Source organism: Heterodontus francisci, chromosome 1, assembly GCF_036365525.1.
Source record: "Heterodontus francisci isolate sHetFra1 chromosome 1, sHetFra1.hap1, whole genome shotgun sequence".
Lineage (NCBI taxonomy): Eukaryota > Metazoa > Chordata > Chondrichthyes > Heterodontiformes > Heterodontidae > Heterodontus > Heterodontus francisci.
Genome location: NC_090371.1, coordinates 141,884,839 through 141,905,393, shown reverse-complemented (window position 1 = coordinate 141,905,393; position 20,555 = coordinate 141,884,839). Strand labels below are relative to the sequence as shown.

Below are 20,555 nucleotides of genomic sequence, written 5' to 3'. Positions count from 1 at the left end.
GATAAACAATGGTAAGAGAAATGCTTTCAAGATGCTGAAAAAAGATCAAAAATAGGAGAATAGACAGCATATCCGTGTGGAAGTGTCTGTACATGGATTGTTCAGAATGATTAAAACAACTATTTCTCAGACACTAGATTTAAATACATTTCACTAGGCAGAGAATATGGATTGGTCCCCCTGAGAAGGTCCTAATCTCAGCTATGGAGTCTAAGAAAATCAATGAAAAGCTGAAGCACATCCTAAGAGGGAAGGGGAAAAAATGGAAGGTAATTCATCAACACATTTTTTGCAATTTGTAGCATCTAATGCTAGAAATGCAAGGCAAGATTCCCCTCAAGAGGGAAGGAGCTTGTAACGCTTTGGGATTTTCAATTTATTTTTCTTCACAAAAGGATATTTGAATTCAGTTATGTTTAATCGCTGTGTTTTAGAAGCAAGTGAATTTGCACAAGTTTTATCATTTTATAAACAGCCACAGGCTGCAAGCATTAAACATGTGTATTACAGCCAGCTTTTGCAGTTAGAAGTAGTGCCAAAAGCAAGTCAGCCAGCTCAGAAAAGGGACAGGGCACTTGGGCTATTGTGTTTCTCCCCATTTTTGGAGAACACAAGTAAGATTGACTCAAGTAAATGCAGTTTGTTTTGCTCCTTACTGTGCGTTCATTTGCTGTCTATGAAATAAAAGCAGCTTTAACAATTCGTATCACAATTTGCCTTTGAAAAAATTGGGAAAGTGCTCATGAGAGCACATGCAAAAGAAGTACTATGCCATTCAGAACACAATTGTTACACAGCCGGGTTGTGCTATCAGATAATTATATATTGGGCAGTATGAACTACATATATACTCCTAAATGTAAGGCCCTTGGACTATTTACAGGAGTGACTATCCCAAAGAGAACATCTAAGGCAGGCCTGAAACTTGTAACAGAACCCTTTTGAAAAAATAATGTTCAAGTAAACTCTTAACATGCTCATTAATAGACAGTGGATTTAGGGGCTTGTACACCAAACATCAAGTCAGTTCAGCCCTTTATCATCACTTTAGGGGAGATATTCTTGGTCTGTGCCGAGGCACACTGGGTTCCCTTGACCCATGAACCATTGGAAAATCAAGTGGCTCAAAGTGCATATGTTTAAATGGAGGTAAATCGTGTCGTTTCTTTTGAGTGGTTTCTTTTATAGGTTTGCACTCCAACTCCATGTGATTTTTTAATATTCACTGCACCCAGGAAGTCCAGTGCATCCAGCTACACAGCCAGGAAAATATCACTACTTTTTTCCAATTTCAAATCTGTCCCAACAGTTTCCTCATATCCAATTACATCTGGATTATCCTTTTCATATTTAAAAAGTGAAATTAAAATGCAAATTATTTCTAAACACACCATTGTTGAAACAGAAATTAACAACATCCTGCTGTGCAGATCCCACATACCCAGAAATTGTTGATCAGGAGCATTTATATTTTTGATCCTCTAGCAACACTGCTCCATTATACTGGTAAAAGAAAAGGTATGAAGGAGTAACTAGATTTCATAATTCTGTGAAGGCTGAAAAAATCAAGAATGACTTAATTCATACAGCGGTCATTTGAATTTCACAGAAATTTCAATCATCTTAAACTACAGTGCCACAGAGTATAGTGGTGTTTGAAGTATTTTACAAAGCGTTTTGAAATAAATTTTAAATGTACTGAAGACACAAAAACACTGTAGTTGAGAAGTTTCACATCACATGACTGAATCCAATCAACACACTTAGAGATAGAATTCCAGCTGTAATATTGCAAGTAACATTCCCACTAAGCTTCATAGCAGCCTGGAAGCTACTGCACAGACCTTGTTCAGTGATAAATAATGCACATGCGAGGCTACGCAAAGAAATGTGAAGAGACCACGCACAGAAAAAATTGGTCGCACACAACTAAATTTTAAAGGGAACATTGGTTGCAAGCCAACAAAATAATCTGCACTTATTCAGAAACTCAGTGCAAATTGACCAAATTTGGAGATGGTACTCAACCTAAGATGAGGGGTGGATTTGGAAGAGGCAGCTCAGATACAATGCATTTTGCCCAATTAATTCTGTTAAGTCATGTTACAGTTGCACATAACATTGGTTAGGCCGCACTTGGAGGACTGTGTGCAATTCTGGTCGCCACATTACAGGAAAGATGTGATTAAGCTAGAGAGGGTGCAGAAACGATTCACAAAGATGTTGCCTGGTTTGGAGGGCTTGAGTTATAAAGAGAGATTGGATAGGCTGGGTCTGTTTTCCCTGGAGCAAAAGAGTGGACATGATAGAGGTATATAAAATTATGAGAGGCATAGATCGGGTAGATAGCCAGAGTCTGTTTCCCATGGTAGGGGTGACTAAAACTGGAGGGTACAGATTTAAGGTGAGAGGGAGGAGGTTTAAAGGTGATCAAAAGGGTAAATTTTTCACACAAAGTAGTGGGTATCTGGAATGAGCTGCCAGAGGTGGTGGTGGAGGCAGGAACAGTAGCAACATTTAAGAGGCATCTGGACAGGTACTTGAATGAGAAAGGCATAGAGGGATATGGAATTAATGCAGGCAGGTGGGATTAGTATAGACAGGCATTGTGGTCGGCATGGACGCGGTGGGCCAAAGGGCCTGTTGCTATGCGATATGACTCTTTGACTCTAAGTAGGCAGAATAATGACAGTTGGAAAATGAATGTGGAAAATGCAAACTACTTCAAATAGGAAGGAAAGATTAGCAATGCAAATACTTTGTGAATGGTTTCAAAAGCTAGGGATGATGTTGATAACCCTAGAGTTCTTCATCGGCTCAAAGTTCAACATGTCCAACGAATTTAGATCAGCAACCAGGAAATACCAATTTAATACTGAATAATACAGTGCAAAAAGTCTCAGAGGTCCGAATTATGAAGAAAGATTGCCTAACCTTGAACAGAGGAATCTGAAAGGTGATCTTAGTGGCATAAAAGATAATAAACAATAAGTAAAAGCAAATCCTGTAAAATATTTGAAACTGAATTGCCAGAGTAGGATGAGAGGACACAAGTTCAAAGTAATGAAAGGCAAATCTAGCACAAATCACAGGCAGTTCATACAAACTGCAACCAAAACACAGAATGGATATTCGGGTGCATAGTGAAGGCTAAAACCCTGGAATCATTAAAAAAAACAATTAGATTGCAGCATTGTGGGAGAGGCAGGTGGGTGTGTTGTGGAGAGAGTACTATAGAGCCTTGCTGAATAAGTGAACACAGACAGAATAATCTCCCTTATTCACAGTTGTGATCTTTGTGAACTCGCACTACTGAGAACAGTTAATAATGTATTCCGGAAATTAGAAACTTATCTTTTTACTTTCATGATTTTAATCTGATTGAGTTTCCTATTCCCCAAGCTTGCTGTCTGCACCTTATCAGTGCAATTTTTGTGTTGAATTAAAAAATGAAGAATTTGGATTTGAAGACAGCTTTTTCTAAGTGAAGGATACATTTTGTTCAAATGAGCATTAACAGTGAGACACTGTGGTATGTACATGATGTTCTGTTAAAGAACCACAATTATCTTTTGTCAGATTATGATCAAGTAAAATATTATTTCCCTCTTTAGAAGCATAGACGAAAAATGGTCATTCAGTTCGTTGCTTTGTCCAAGACCTGTTTCAGAGAACAAACTGACCACAGCTCCTTTTGTCGTACAATTATATCGTGCTTTTCATCTTATAACAAGCTATCCCAAGGCATTTTACAGGAGGAACTGTGAAAAACAAGTTAAATTAGGGGCAATTCTAACCCTCTCAGATGATCCTGGAGCACTCAGAGGTTTCAGCCAGAGACAGGGAGAGCCAATACAGATCAAGAATAGCATTATCCAATCAGGCTTGTAAGCACATGTGTTGAATTTGAGATTGTGGACATCAGTAATGTACTACAGGAATCAGGAAGCACAAACTGTCCAGGACCTAGCTTGGTCAAGGATTTGAAGGGTGAAGCAAGGCAAGCCAGTTGTTTAGCAGGTCAATGGAGGTGACGCAGTCACAGTAGGTAATATTTCAGAGGAAAGAAAATTAGGAGTTAAAGAGAACTTTATTGAAGGAGCTAGGTGTTCTTATTTCCTGTAGGTGCAAAAGTCAAAAACAAAATCCAAAGTATTATTTTATCCAATCTCTAACCATAATCAAGGGTTCTGATTTTTTTTTTAAACAGAGTAAAAATAGAAATGTTGGAGATGGGCAAAGGGATATGGAAGGTGAGGGAGCTATGGAAGTGGTCAGAAATAACTTTGTCTATAATGGCTTAAAAGATGAAGCAATCTTGTGTGATTTTGGGAGTTGAAGGGGTGGCCAATGATGTGGTTGTGTCAGGAAAAGGTTTAGTGAGAAGAGGAGGGCAGAGAAAAGAGCAGGTCAGTCTAGCTGAATGTCAAAAGTGATGAATAAGGGAGCAGATCAAGAGCAGAGACAATGCATTGGTGCAGAGGTCCCTGTTGGGCTTAGAGAGAAATAAATCTAAGGGCGGCACAGTGGCGCAGTGGTTAGCACCGCAGCCTCACAGCTCCAGGGACCCGGGTTCAATTCCGGGTACTGCCTGTGTGGAGTTTGCAAGTTCTCCCTGTGTCTGCGTGGGTTTTCTCCGGGTGCTCCGGTTTCCTCCCACAAGCCAAAAGACTTGCAGGTTGATAGGTAAATTGGCCATTATAAATTGTCACTCGTGTAGGTAGGTGGTAGGGAAATATAGGGACAGGTGGGGATGTTTGGTAGGAATGTGGGATTAGTGTAGGATTAGTATGAATGGGTGGTTGATGTTCGGCACAGACTCGGTGGGCCGAAGGGCCTGTTTCAGTGCTGTATCTCTAATCTAAACCTTTAAGAACAGAATTACCTAAAACTAGACTTCAGACAGGCCAATAATGTCAGCGCACTCATCTACTTTAAGGTGATGGATGATGAGGGACTTGTACCCACCAGAAATTATTTAAGCTTGTAACAAAGGCAATGTAATAATTGTTGGGGACTTTAATCTTCATGTAGACTGGGACAATGAAATTGGCAAGAGTGATCTAGAAGATGAGTTTGTAGAATGTTTTCGGGATAGTTTCTTGGAGCAATACATTGTGGAACTGACTAAGGGAAAAGTTGTGTTAGACCTAGTAATGTGTAATGAAGCAGGGTTAATTAGTAATGTAGTAAAAGATCCACTGGGAAATAGTGATCATGATACCATTGAATTCCATGTTAAATTTGAAAGTGACATACTCCAATCACAAACAAGAACCTTAAACTTAAACAAAGCCAGTTACTAGGTATGAGGCGAGAACTGGCCAAGGTAAATTGGGTAAATAGACTAAAAGGTTTGCCAGAAAATGAACAGTGGGAAACCTTTCAAGAAAGGATTCAAAATGTTCTACAAAAATACATTGCATAGAAAAACAAAAACTCAGCAAGAAATACCCACCCGTGACTCAGGAAGTTAAGGATAGTAATTAGATTAAAAGAGGCTTACAATGTTGCAAAAAAAAAGTAGCAAGTCTGAGGATTGGGCGTGTTGTGGAAACCAGCCATCAAAAAGTTGATAAAAAGAGTAGAATGAGTGTAAATTAGTCAGTAATATAAAAACATATTTTAAGAGCTTTTATAGATATACAAAAAGAGAGTAAGTAAAGTAAACGTTGGTCCCTGAGAAGCAGAGACAGGAGAAATTATCATGGGGAATGAGGAAATGGCAGAGGCATTGAACAAATATTTTGTGTCTGTCTTCCACAGCAAAAGACACAAGTTTCAGACCAGAAATAGATGGTAACCTAGGGACTAAAAAGAGTGAGGAAATTAAGGAAATTAATTTTAGCAGAGAAAAATTGTAGGAGAAACTTAAAGGACTAAAACCTGACAAATCCCTGGTCTACACCCGAGAGTTCTAAAAGAGATAGCTGCAGAGATAGTGGATGCACTAGCTATGATTTTCCAAAATTCCTTAGAGTCAGAAACAATCCCATTATAGTGGAAGGAGGCAAATGTTACATCACTTTTCAAAGAAAGGAGGGGGAGAGAAAACAGGGAACTACAGGCCAATTAGCCTGACATCAGTTGTTGGCAAAATGCTGCAATTTATTATTAGGGAAATCTTAACAATGCACTTAGAAAAGCACAGTATGGTTAGAACAAGTTAACATGATTTTACTAAAGGGAAATCCAGTTGAAATATTTATTAAGAGTTTTTTTGAGGATGTAACTAGTAGGGTAGATAAAGGGAACCAGTAGATGTAGTATACCCGGATTTCCAAAAGGCATTTGTTAAGGTGCCACACAGAAGGTTTATAGGCAAGATAAAGGCTCGTGGAGTTGGGGGTAATATATTAGCATGGTTAGAGGATTGGTTAATGGACAGAAAGCAGAGAGTGGGCATAAATGGGGCATTTTCAAATTGGCAGGCAGTGAAGTACCACAAGGTTCAGTGCTGGGGCCTTAGCTATTTACAATCTATATTAATGACTTAGATGAAGAAACAGAGAGTAATGTATCTAAGTCTGCTGATGATACAAAGGTAGGTGGAAAGGAAAGCTGTGGGGAGGACAGAGTGGCTGTAAAGAGATATAGACAGATTTTTTAAAAGGTGTGAAACTTTTAAGTATTAATGCTCAAAGAGACTTGGGTGCGCTTGTACAAGGAACAAAGAAAGTTAACATGCAGGTACAGCAAGCAATTAAAAAGGCAAATGGCATGTTGGTCTTTATTGCAAGAGGATTGGAGTACAGGAATAAAGAAGTCTTGCTATAATTGTGCAGGGCTTTGGTGAGACCACATCTGGAATACTGTGTGCAGCTTTGGTCTCCACATTTAAGAAAGGAAATACTTGCATTGGAGGCAGTGCAGCAAAGGTTCACTAGATTGGTCCCTGGGATGAGAGGGTTGTCCTATGATGAGAGGCTGAGTAAATTGGGTCTATACTGTCTGGAGTTTAGAAGAATGAGAGGCGATCTCAGTGGAACATAAGATTCCAAAGGGGCTGGATCGGGTAAACACAGAGATTGTTTCCATTGGTCGGGGAATCTAAAACACGGGGGCAGAGTCTAAGGATAAGGGGCTGATCATGTAGAACTGAGAAAAGGAGAAATTACTTCACTCAAAGGATTGTGAATCTTTGGAATTCTCTACCCCAGAGGGTTGTGGATGCTCCATCGTTGAATACATTTATGGCTGGGTTACAGAGATTATTAGTCTCTCAGGGAATCAAGGGATATGGCGAGCAGGCGGGAAAGTGGAGGTGAAGCCTAAGATCAGCCATGATCGTATTGAATGGCGGAGGAGTCTCAATGGGCCATATGGTCTACTCCTGCTCCTATTTCTTGTGTTTACAGGACAGAGTGGATGAATAATATAAGGCTGGAACAATGGGAGCATTACTGGCCTCAAAGGGAGACAGGGAAAGGTTGGCCAGAATTCAGTAGGCAGGTTCTGCAGCTGGAGTGGGGAACGGAGCAGATCACAAGGCTGCTCTGGAGCCAAATGATAGTCGCAGTCAAGGACATTCAGGTTGAAGCAGAAGGAAGCCACAGCCCATTCAGGAGAGACTCGAGTCTGGGACAAAGGTAGGAAGGAGATCACCAGGGGAGTGCGACATTGGGGTCAAAGATCAACACAAGCATGATGCAGTGAGAGGAACTCTAGAATAGCAACCAGAATCTGGTCGCAATTAAAAGAGCTGGAATCCTTGTGGTAATTAGAATTCTGTGCAGTGTAACCTGGTCAGCAGATGGAGGTCTGGAGTCAGCAACTTAATCCACACCTACTGTAGTGGCAGTGGCAAGGTGCGTTGATGCCTGGAAGGGCCAAGAGTGTAAGCTAACAGATTGAGAAGATTTCTGTAGATGAGAAGCAGCACAGTGTGATTGCAATTAGGGCCAGGGAGCTGGTGGAACATATAGCCAGACACTTGTGGATTATATTTTAAATAGCACTGTTTAGCTTCTGCCTTCAGAGCAATAACCCTGAGCAATAGATCAACCTACTGCAAAGTGATTGAGCCTGTAGTGCTTGGTTATGCTTTAAGCTGCATTTTGAAATGGTTATATGGGAAGGGATCCATAAAATACATCTATGTGTTATTAAAATAGATAGCCTGTTAATATTATTTTTGGTAATTTCAATATAATTTGCATCCATAGCCCCGTTACATTTGTAATTACCCATGTGACCTGTAGGCAGCACTATAATAGTTTTCCCCATTTCGAGCACTCAGCCCTTTGTCACATTTTGCAGTTCTAAAAGTATACGGCCTGGGATTTTACCACCCCTCCCAAATGCGCCTCACCACCACCACCCCTAATCCTGCCACCACCCACATTGCCCCTCCACTCCCCCCCCCCCCCCCCCACCCCCCACAATCAGCAGGCAGGAAAGGGTCAGGCGAGGGCTTAAATTGCAAACAAAAAGCGCAAAGAAATCATTCACGGTGGCGATTCAGACGGTGGATGAGGCTCCAGCTGAAAGCAGGAAGCGGGATACTTTATGTTTTAAAAGTTGCAGCCTGATGATGTCATTTTTGATCTGATACTTTTTTGGCACATACTCTGCTCCTTCTCTACCACATTTTCTTTTTTTTGGCACGAGTTTTCTTAAATCACTCTCAGCGATTGCAGTTCTGGGTCCATTTTTGGGTCATTCTTTACACTTTTTTTTTGTAGTTCTGGGCCTGTTGAAATCCTACCCCCTCGATTTTAATTATTTCAGTTAAATACATTCAATCAGTTCTTGAAGCGGCTAGCAAAACTATATATTATTTGATCTACCTTATCTCCCAACTTCTCCTCTCTTTCCCACCTTTACCCCATCCCCCGCCTGTTTCCCATTCCCTCCCCCCACACCCTCTAAGTCCACTTCGCCCAAGGACTACAGCTCCATCTTCATTCACCATGTGCATTAAGACATGTGGTCTAAAGCACCACCTTCACCTTATCAGAAAAGCAGTTTTCCTTTTAAGAAACCTACACCATGCTCTGACATGTCTACATATTTCATTGGATAGAAAAATCAAATGCTTCCGAAGCAATTAAATTCAACATTAATTTAGTGGTACAAAAACAAGAAATGCTGGATTCACTCAGCAGGTCTGGCAGCATCTGTGGAAAGAGAAGCAGAGTTAACGTTTCGGGTCAGTGACCCTTCTTCGGAATTTAGTGGTAATGGCCAACTTGAATTGCACCAGAGGGACAGATGCCTTCTCAAAAATAATGAAGACATAAACCTACATATTGAATTTGTTCCAAGTCCATTAAAGTTTTGAGTTACTGGACCTTACAACAGAAACAAGTGTGGAAAAGCAATTTAAACAATCCCATTTTGAAAGAATTTGCCTTATTTTCGAGGCTGACACACACATCTACAATTTACTCCAATATGATTCTACATAGAAAACTAGCACTGCTTTAGCACCGATCCCATGAAGGTCTGATCCCATTATATACAACTTGTCACCATCATTTATGAACATTGCACTCCACAGCAACAGTGCCATAAAAAGCAACCAGCAACGTAAAGCAACTTAAACAAAGATCTGGCAATCAACAAAAACATCTGGCATACATTGCTCTACATTTCATTTATTATTGCAATGAGATTTAATGAATCTTGAGGTTCTGATAATCGGCATCCATGAGTTTTGCTCTGTTGGTTATGATCCCATTAAAAACAAACTGGATAATTATCAACTTGTGCCAGTATGAGAAGGGAATCAAATTCTACTGCATGCCCCCTGCCCCCTACACACTCCATTGAGTTGCCAACTTCAGCTGTACTGCAATGGGAAGGGGAAAATTCAGAGAGAATCATCAATGGGTTACATCGCATTCCGTTAGCAAGCAGCTTAAAAAGGATGGTGAGGCCATTTAAAAAAATGGAATCAACTTCTATTTTACCGCCAGCCAACTATATTCTTAAATACGCAGACCATCGTAAATGCGAAAAATATCACTTCTTCCAATACCACCATTCGTTGATTTTAAAATATTATGGATGCAATTTATCACTGATATTACAAGACGTTTAAACTTCAAAAAGGTTTGTAGCTCATGAAATTGTTCAAGAGAAAGACTTGGGTTTTGAAAATACTCCATAGGACAATAGTGCACAACATTAGGATGTTAGTTTGAGTTTCCTCTCTGTTAATCAGCAGAGGTAACCCATCATTTATCACTGATATGACAACAAGTTTAGATTTCAAATAGGTTTCGCAGGTTCACATTTCAGATCTACACTTACCTTCTCATTGTTGTAGTATGACAAATTCTCTCCATCAAACTTAACCCATCGCTTCTGGAACACACAATTCCTGGAATAAAGTTGAAAAAAAAAAGGCAACATGACTAAAGTCTGCCAGTCAGTCCTTGCTTAAATGCCTAGTGACACTGAAATACAAAAAAAATTTCTTCAATATTTGGGGTAAATGTGCTAATTTACTAAAAACAAATTAGTTTCTCTTAGAATTGAAAAGTTTAGCTGAGACAACTCAGATTTTTTTGAAATAATTTTTTATAATAGTATTATAAACTGTATATAGCATTATTATATTATAATGCCGAGAAGGCCTGGCCTGATATTGCCAGCGGTGATGAGGCCTCGTGGCGCCACCACCCCCCGCACCCCCACCCTCCCACCGCTTGGCAACGGGAGCAAAATCTATATGTGCAAAAAAATTTAAATACCTGAATTAATGAGCGCGCGCTCCCGCCCTCCATGCCACACCAATATTAGTGCCGGTGGCCAGCACTCCCACACCTTTGGATCCCCAACTGGTGATCTGAGATGGAAAACTGGTGGGGAGGGGGGGCAGCAGGTAAGTTTTCCAGTGCAGAAGCGGCGTCAAAGACATTTCATTGGTGTAGGGGATGGTGGGAAGAGGTAAATTTTAAAGTTGATGAACTTTGAGGGGGTGGAGGGTGGTCGGGAGCACAAGGCAAGTGTTTTTGGGGGGGGCAAGAGGGCAAGTAATTAATTCTGTGGCTATTTGGAGGTAGAAAGGAGGTCAGGATACATTTACTTAATTTTTTTAGAAAGCAGTACTTCTTTAAATTTTTTAATTGAGATGGAGTGTTCAAAGCCCTTTAAAAATGGCATTGGCATCTGCGCAATGGCGCCTGATGCCATTGCCGGGGATGCACTGCTGCCCCTCCACGACATCAGGGTGGGCAGTCCGCCCCGTCCATTTAAATGAGCCACTGCACTGAATATCACGGCAGCTCCGCGACGCGCAGACCGCCATTTTTGAAGCTCGTGCCTGAATCCAGCCAATGGATTTCAAATTGAAAGGACTTCAGCATCACAAAGTCCAAAAAAAAAAATGAGAATAAAATGTTACAATTTCCACAGCACACTTTCAGCCATGTTGGGCTCTATTTAAATGTTTTTATATCGTGGCTTTCATGACCATAAAAGATATCCCAAAGTGTGTCACAGCCAATGAAGTACTTTTGAAGCGTAAGTACCATTGTAATGTAAGGAGGTCTGTAGCTCATGAAATTGTTCAAGAGAAAGATTTGAGTTTTGAAAATACTCCATAGGACAATAGCGCACAACATTAGCATGTTAGTCTTGGGTTTTCTCTCTGCTAATCAGCAGAGATAACACAATTTTTTTAAAAAATGCCAAATTATGCCAGTTTTTCTTTCAATCTCATTGTAAAATATAAATGTTAACACCTTGGCTAAGAGAGGGGAATTTTAGATAAACAAATCAGGTGTTTGCACATCAGGATCCCATAGAATAATTTCAGGGTCTTTGAAAAAATGTACTGGTATTAATAGGCAACAGATTTCCTACAGCCCAATACACACAACAATAACCCAGGTTCAACAGATACCTACAGAATAAACAAACATTTTGTATTAACATAAAATATTAATAAATAAACATTTCAAATTGTGAGCAACCCCATCAATCCTTTGAACATGAGATAATTTATTCAAAGTTGCATATGTAATAGGATAATTTTATATCTAAGCCAGCGATATCAAGATCTAGCTGGAGATTATAGACAATTAAAAATCGGTCATGCTGTTCAATTGTTGTCAGGTAGTTCTATGTTTCAGTCGCAAACAAACTGCAAAAGGGTTAGGACATTGAAAAGTGAATATTATATAACAAGGAAAAAAAGGCACTTTTCAGTCCTTGGTTCAAAAATATAATTCACATAACAATCTCAAGGAGAAAAAGATAACAGTTAACCTGGATGGGAAAAATCTCAAAACATTTTATGTAATTGTTTGTCTGTCTCTAAGGTTGTGGCTATAGTACAAATTTCAGAATCTACAACACAGAAGGAGGACATTCGACCTGTTGTGCCGACTCTTTGAAAGAGCTGTCCAATTTTAACCAACAACCCAGCTTTTTACGAATAACACTACAAATTGGTACTCATCAAGGACATGTTCCCATAAGCTGATGGTACAAAGGCTAAGGGGACACAGATTTAAGGTTTTGGGAAAGAGGTACAGGGTGGAGGTGAGGAAGAAATTTTTATACAGCGAGTGGCAATGATCTGGAACTCACTGCCTATGAGAGTGATGGAAGCTGAGACGACAAATGATTTCAAATGGAAATTGGAAAAGAAAAATACACTTGCAGAACTATGGGGATAGAGCGGATATTATATATTGTTATACTATCTGTAAAGTGTTAGGAACTAATTTGCTTGGATCTAGTTGTTATGTGCAAGTGTTCCAGTGGGGGGGGGGGGCACTTTCACGGCTGCACTGGGAAGTCATGTTATATGTAAAACAAAAACCAATTCAACCAGGTTTCTACAGCAAACAGCATGGTGCTGTAATAAACAGACTTGACTCCAGCCTTTTGCAAGTTTAAAGTGTGATTCTTTTCTAACATCTGGGAACCAGAAAACAACATAAAGACATAACAGTGGGGGAATGGGATTGATTGGATTGCTCTATAGACTCAATGGGCTGAATGGCCTCCTTCTGCGTTGTTAATGATTCTATGTCCAGTTGTCTTCTGAACGTTCCTATGGAATCTGCTTCCACCTCCCTTGTTTCAATTCCCCTCTAGTTCTCCTGCAATTAATTTAAATCTCTGTCCTCTGGGTAGTGACCCACTTGCTAGAAGGAACAGTTCCTTCCTACTTGCTCTATCTAAAACCCTTCAATTATGAACACTTCTATTAAATTTCCTTTAACATTTTCTGCTCAAAGGTAAACAATCACAGCTTCTCCAATCTCTTCACATGCTTAGTATCATCTTGGTCAACATTCTCTGCACCCTTTCCAAGGCTTTGTCATGTTTCCTGAAGTGTGGTACCCAGAATTGTACACAATACTCCAGTTAAGATTAAGCAAAACTTACTTGTTTTTATATTCAACTTGCCCTATTACCTTCAAAGATGTGTGAACGTGTACCTCCAATTCTCTTGCACCTCCTTGCTAAAGTGCATCACTGCACACCTATCAGCAATAAATTGTATCTGCCATCTCATTGCCATTTCACTTGTCTACCCACATTTTCTTGAGGTCTGCTGCTATCTTGCTCGCTATTTTCTGTATTGCAAAGTTTTATAATCATCCACAAACTTCAAGATTGTACTCCCTATAACCAAGTCCAGGTTGTTTGTATATAACAAGAAAAGCAACGATCCCAATACTGACCCCTGGGGTCCCACTGCACATTCCTCTCCAGTCAGAAAAACATCTGTTCACCACTACTCTCTGCCTCCTAACCCTTAGCCAATTACATACCCAAGTTACCACAGTACCTTTAATCTCATATGCTTCAATTTTCCAAATAAGTCTTTGATGTGATACTTTATTAAATAGCTTTCAATGTCCATTCATATAACATCTACTGCACTACAATAATCAATCCTTTCTGACTTCAAAGAACTCAAATCAGGATAGCCATGATTTGCCTTTAACAATCTGTGCTGGCTGTCCCTTATTAACCCACGCTTCTCCAAATGGGAATTATTTTTATCCTTGCCAGTGGGTTCGAGTAGTTTCCACCACTGATGTTAGACAGATCTGGTAACTACAAGCCAGTCAATCTCTCTTCCCATTTTTGAACAGATGTGTAACATTCACAATCCACCAGTCCTTAGGCACTGCTCCCATATCCGAGGGGGATTGAAAAGATTGTGGCCAGAGTTCCTGCTAGCTCTATCGATGTTTTTCCTCAGCAATCTAGGATGCATCCCATCCGAACTGGGTGACTTGTTAACTTTGAGTGATGTCATTCTATTGAACACCTCCTTTCTAGTTTTATCCTATCCAATATCACTACTTCACCACTCCTCTATTGTGACATTAACTTACTAACTTCACCCTCTTCTTTTGTGAAGACAGTTGCAAAGTGCTCATTCAGTACCACAAGTCATGCCCTCTGCTTCCACAAGATTTCCTTTCTTGGCCCTAATATTCATTTAACTATCCTTTTTCTTTTTATATGTTTAGAAAAGAATTTAGTATTTCCCTTTTCTGTCTTCTTCCTCTTAAAACATTGAAAAATAAGTTTCGAAGGTTACCGAGGATTCCAATGGACAGTCTGAGCATGTGCGAAATATAGCTTGCAGCAGGCTGGGTCACTACACCCAACATGAAGCACAAGCAGTGTGAGACTGCCTACCAGAGGTTCTCTCATAACTGTCACCTTAATGCACTCCCAAACCACGGTGGCTGCCTAACTCCCAAATCCTATTACCACTATTATGTCCTTGCTTGGCCCAACCCCTTTGCATTGATCTTAAAGTTACAGTAAAACAGCAGCTTTAAACTTGGGCCAGTTCCTTCATATACATTAGGAAAAAACTGCCTTCTATTTGCTAATACCAGCCCAAAGCGCAACCTCCAATCTGTGTGTTAAGTATTTTATAACTAAAATTCACTGAGTCACAATCAGTGCTGGCAGCGATGATGCCACTAAACCAATGCTCTTTCTAATTTCTCTTTGCTGTATGGCCTATTTGTTGCACCACACAGTCTCTTCAAGACTGCTGTGCAGCTGCGCATGCACACATCTTAAAGGGAAGCCGAGTTACACACGGCAGTTTGTTCCATGCACTGTACATTCCGAATTGCTATGCAACTTAGAGGGAACATCGCACTGAACCCTTCAACAAACTCCGCAATTGACAGAGAGTTGATATGGGATGGCAGAAGCAGCCTTTCTTTCATACTTTGCATTCCTCAATGACTCTTATTTATCCACGTCACTGACACAGTGACATATACTTTCACCCCTTTATCAAAACTTTCATCTTCAGAAAAATCACAAGCACAAAAACTGAATGGTTTAAATATTTAAAACTAAATCTTGCATATATATCACATGACTAGATTGGACAGAGTCCCTGTGAAAATCAAATGCGCATCATCTCCAGATTTGATGCAGCACTTCAATAAAAAAAACAAGTTCTTCATCCATATTAGATTTAGCTAGATGACCAGCTTTTATTGCAAAAAGGGCCAATCCCTTACCCTTCAAAATAGCCAGAATTTTAGGATGCAAAAATTCCCCTCCCCCAAAAATTGGGAGAATGCCTTATTTTTTTCTCTATAATTAATGACCTAACAAAAGATACTGTGCAGCTTTGAAAATGTAATTTAATTAGATTGTTAATTATAGGGGTAAAGCAGGTATTCTTGCATTTTCGTCTATGAAATTTCAGGCTTTTGATGTCCACTGGGGAAAAAAAAAGATCATCTTTTGTCATATAATAAAAACTAAAAACATAATAGTTGTTAATAGTACATGTCCCACTTTTCTTTTGGATGTCAGTTTCAAAAACAGTCTAAAAGCCAATGAACCAAAATGATGTATTTTGTTTTTTTTAAAACCACTAAGCTGTCGGTAAATATACGCAGCTCGTTAGCTACACCTAGTGGAGAACACTGGTACAATAGTAGACTGCACTTTGTTACTGAAAAGTGGAAATGCTGTCTCATTCTGTCTCAAACTAATAATTCATGTCCTACAAACAAAATTAAAACTTCCCCTTCTATTCTTCGCCAATACTTCTTCATTGAAAGCTGCAAAGAGCAGCTTGTAATCAACACTAACAATAATCCAGAGCCCAGGCGATGCCCACATCGCACAAACGATTAAAAACTTGGGCGGCACAGTGGCGCAGTGGTTAGCACCGCAGCCTCACAGCTCCAGGGACCCGGGTTCGATTCCGGGTACTGCCTGTGTGGAGTTTGCAAGTTCTCCCTGTGTCTGCGTGGGTTTTCTCCGGGTGCTCCGGTTTCCTCCCACAAGCCAAAAGACTTGCAGGTTGATAGGTAAATTGGCCATTATAAAAATTGTCACTAGTACAGGTAGGTGGTAGGGAAATATAGGGACAGGTGGGGATGTTTGGTAGGAATATGGGATTAGTGTAGGATTAGTATAAATGGGTGGTTGATGTTCGGCACAGACTCGGTGGGCCGAAGGGCCTGTTTCAGTGCTGTATCTCTAATCTAATCTATAAACACGTGGGAAGTTCGATCCTAAAATTGCGTCTTTACTGGTGAATTTATTGGGAATATAGGCTCACTGGGAAAAGAGAATAATAAGTTCTACTTAAAGAAAGCATCAAGTCTCGAGGAACCAATTAGAATACACTGCTTTTAAAAATTATTGGTCTTAGTGCTATAATTTTACTTTTAGATACATGCTGTTACAGACAGCGAAAAAGAATTCTGCTTAGCTTTCAGCAACTTGGTCATTCAAATGACCTGTATGCGACCAGTTTTTATTATCGACATTCTTAAGAAGGAGCAATTTCTACTATCTTCTGTCCGGTGTCATCCTGGTGCAGTTTTCCTGCAAGGTCACAAACAGTCATGCACTACTCACAAAGAGCAACAACAAAAACAACATCTTGTATTTATATTGCATCTTTAATGCAGTAAAACATCCCAAAGCCCTTCACAGGAGATTTATAATCAGGAGACTTATAAAGCAAAATTTGGCACTGAGCCACATAAGGAGATTAGGACAAATGATAAAAAAACTTGGTCAAAGAGGTAGGCTTTAAGAAGCTTTAAGCCTTAAAGGAAGAAAGAGAGGTAGAAAGTCAGAGAGGTTCTGATGCATAGTCACTGACCTGAAAAATTAACTCTGCTTCTCTCTCCACAGATGCTGCCAGACCTGCTGAGTATTTCCAGAATTTCTTGTTTTTATTTGAGGGAGGGAATTCCAGAGCTTGGGGCCCAGGAGCTGAAGATATGGCCACCAATGGTGGAGCGATTAAAATCAGGGATGCTCAAGAGGCCGGAATTAAAGAACAGATATATCAGAGGGCTGGAGGAGATGTGAGGCCATGGAGGAATTTGAAAACAAAGAGAGAATTCTAAAAATTGAGGCGTTGCTTAACCGGGAGCCAATGTAGGTCAGCAAGCACAGGGGTGATGGGGGAACAGGACTTGATGCAAGTTACTACATGGGCAGCATTTTTGAATAACAAGTTTATGGAGGGTAGAATATGGGAGGCTGGCCAGGAATGGGTTAGAATAGTCAAGTCTAGAGGTAACAAAGGCACAGCAGCTGAGGAAAGGGCAGAGTTGGGGGATATTACACAGGTGGAAACAGATGGTCTTAATGATAGCATGGATGTGTGATCAGAAACTCATCACAGGGTCAAATATGACATCAAGGTTGCAAACAGTCTAGTTTAGCCTCAGTTGCCAGGGAAAGGGATGGACTCGGTGGTTAGGGAGTGGGAACCAAAGGCATTGGCTTCAGCCTTCCCAATATTTACTTGGAGGAAATTTCTGCTCATCCAGTACTAGATGTCGGACAAGCAGCCTGGCAATTTAGAGACAGTGTAGGGGTCGAGAGCAGTAGAGCTGGGTGCTGTCAGCATAGATGCAGGAATGGACATGTTTTCGAGGGGCAGTTTGTAGATGAGAAATGGCAGGGGCCAATGATAGATCCTAGGGGGACACCAGAGGTAACAGTGTGAGAGTGGGAAGAGAAGCCATGGAGATTCTCTGGCAACGATTCGAGAGCTAAGAATGGAACCATGCAAGAGTAGCCCCACCCAGCTGGACGACAGTGGAGAGGCGTTGGAGGAGGATGGTGTGGTCAACCACGTCACAGGCTGCTGACAGGTCGAGAGGGACGAGGAGGGAAAGGTTATCTGCGTCACAGTCACGTAGGATGTCATTTGTGACTTTGATGAGAGCCATTTCAAACTGTGGCAGGGGCAGAAACCTGATTGGAGGGATTCAAACAGAGTTCTGGGAAAGATAGGTACAAATTTGGGAGGTGACAGCACATTCAAGGACTGTGGAGAGGAAAGGGAAGTTGGAGATGGGACAGTAGTATGCATGGACAGAAGGGCCAAGGGATTTTTTTCTGAGAGGGGTGATAACAGTAGATTTGATGAAGGGATTGTCCCTTGTGGGGGAATCCAGAACTAGGGGGCACAGTTTCAAAATAAGGGGTCTCCCATTTAAAGATGGAGATGAGGAGAAATTTTTTCTCCCAGAGGGTCAAGAATATTTGGAATTCTCTTCCCCAGTGGACAGTGGAGGTGTGGTCGTTGAATATATTCAAGGCTGAGTTAGACAGATTTTTGATCTACAAGGGAGTCAAGGGTTATGGGAGGGTTGGGGGGGCTGGGTGGAGTGGGGGTTAGGCAGGAAAGTGGATTTAAGGCCATAATTAGATCGGCCATGATCTTATTGAATGGCAAAGCAGGCTTGAGGGGCCAAATGGCCTACTCCTGCTCCTATACCTTATGTTCATATTAAGAAACGCTCCCTCAGAAAATGGCTGAGCTTGTTTCGATGCAATAGCCCAGAATAAAGATATTCAGCGTTAATTGCTGCAGGGTCCCTCCTGATTTTGCACCGTAACTTTAGCAGTTCGGCAGTCACCCAGCAGAAACACTATAAACAGCTGCTTCACTGATCTCCTACTGAGGATACAGTGGGATATTGAGAGAATCCTCTTTGAAAATCCACCCCATTGTGTCTAAATGAGGGATCAAGTCATTAAGTTATAAAATCTTGTAGGTTTGATTTTTTCTTTAAATATTCAAGTATGATTGAGTTTAAGACATATACTGAAATGTTGCTTCACCCAGTCATTTTTGAAAAATTTTCCTGAACCAGTTTTGTGTAAATTAAGTTGTCTGTCTGAAACCATCAGAATAAGAATGGCCGACCAGAGATAGATACTGTGGATGGTAAACAATAAACATCCAGATAAAGATAATATTCCGAGACCTTGGCCCCTGAGTAGCAGGAACAGAGGCTCCCCGATGCAGTCCCGCCACCAGGGAAGTGTCCAGCAGCAGGCTGCAAGGTGGATTAGCTGCTGCTCCAAGAGGGCAGTCGATTTATATAATTAAAGGCCTTATTAAAGGCCATTTTCTGAGCCGCCGGCATTTTGCCAATGGCGAGGCAGCCTCCTGCCGCATAGGGAGGCCATCAACTTAATGGAGGTGGCATCCCTGAAGCAGCCTGGAGCCGGAGGTGGAGAAGGCAGCCCCCGTGGCCCCAATAATCATCACGGAGGAGTTCCCCTCCGACCCTTTGCTCCCTGAATCTTTTTTTTTATTTACTTACCTGGAGGCACCCCAGGATCTCCAACCTGCCTCACCTGTGCCCAACCCTCCCGGTGGAACTGCTGCTCCAGAGACGCCCTGGGGGTCTTACTTGCCTGACTTGCAGTCACACCCTCCCATCCATGACCACTAACCAAACCTGTACCAGCCGCTAACTTAAGCGGGTGTGACTGCCTCCTGATTCAAAGTGTCTAGGTAACTCCCTCTTTCTGATGACCTGCAGTGTCTGCACCTCAGACTCCAGCCCAACAAGCAGCATCAGGAGCCTGCCTGCAATCCTTAATCTGACGGTGGGCCCGCAACTGGCAAATTGCGGGCTCGGGACCCATATTTTGCCCCGTCAGGATCCCGAAGTCCACAGTAAAATTCAGCCCCTTGTGTCCGGTCCAGTTTATATTGCAGTTTAGCGCAGCAAATGCAACTGTCACTTTTCCGCCTTCTAAAGTTAGATAGCTAAGCAGATCACTATTGAAACTTAATGAGTCATTGCCTCTGCCCACTTATCCATTTAATGTTTAATAAATCTGTTTGGCAGTTTATAGCCCAAGACATGCCAGATGAGAGGCAGCTTAAAATAGATTAAGTAATTAGCTTAAAAACTAAATAAGTTGATTAAATACACAAACTCAAACTAAATAAATAAAACAAGGTTTTCTAGGGATGATAGTGCAGGTGATGTGCCCCGACAGCACCATGTGAGATTTTGCTGAGAGCACTGCAATCCTGGACAACCATATCTGCATCTCGAGAAACTTCAGCTCAGAGTTGCTGGGCTGGAGTCCGAGGTGCAGACACTGCAGGGCATCAGAACGAGGGAGTTACCTAGACACTGAGTGAGGAGGCAGTCACACCCACTTAGGTTAGCGACTGGTACAGGTCTGGTTCGTGGTCATGGATGGAAGGGTGTGACTGCATATCAGGCAGGTAAGGGAATCCCAGGTGCAGTGCTGGCGCAGCTTGAGTCTTTGTCCTGGTCCAACAGCTATGAGGTTCTTGCTGCCAC

The 20,555-nt window shown here is 41.2% G+C and overlaps 1 protein-coding gene across 7 annotated transcripts in view; it reads right to left on the bottom strand.

The window, feature by feature from the left end:
- The window catches only part of arap2 (ArfGAP with RhoGAP domain, ankyrin repeat and PH domain 2), a 413,638-nt gene that overhangs the window by 243,746 nt on the left and 149,337 nt on the right, over nucleotides 1-20,555 (bottom strand). For all 7 annotated transcript variants that reach the window (XM_068036991.1, XM_068037024.1, XM_068037005.1 and 4 more), the window contains one exon: nucleotides 10,258-10,327. In XM_068036991.1, coding sequence (XP_067893092.1) covers nucleotides 10,258-10,327 — 70 coding nt within the window. The remainder of the gene's footprint in view (nucleotides 1-10,257; nucleotides 10,328-20,555) is intronic.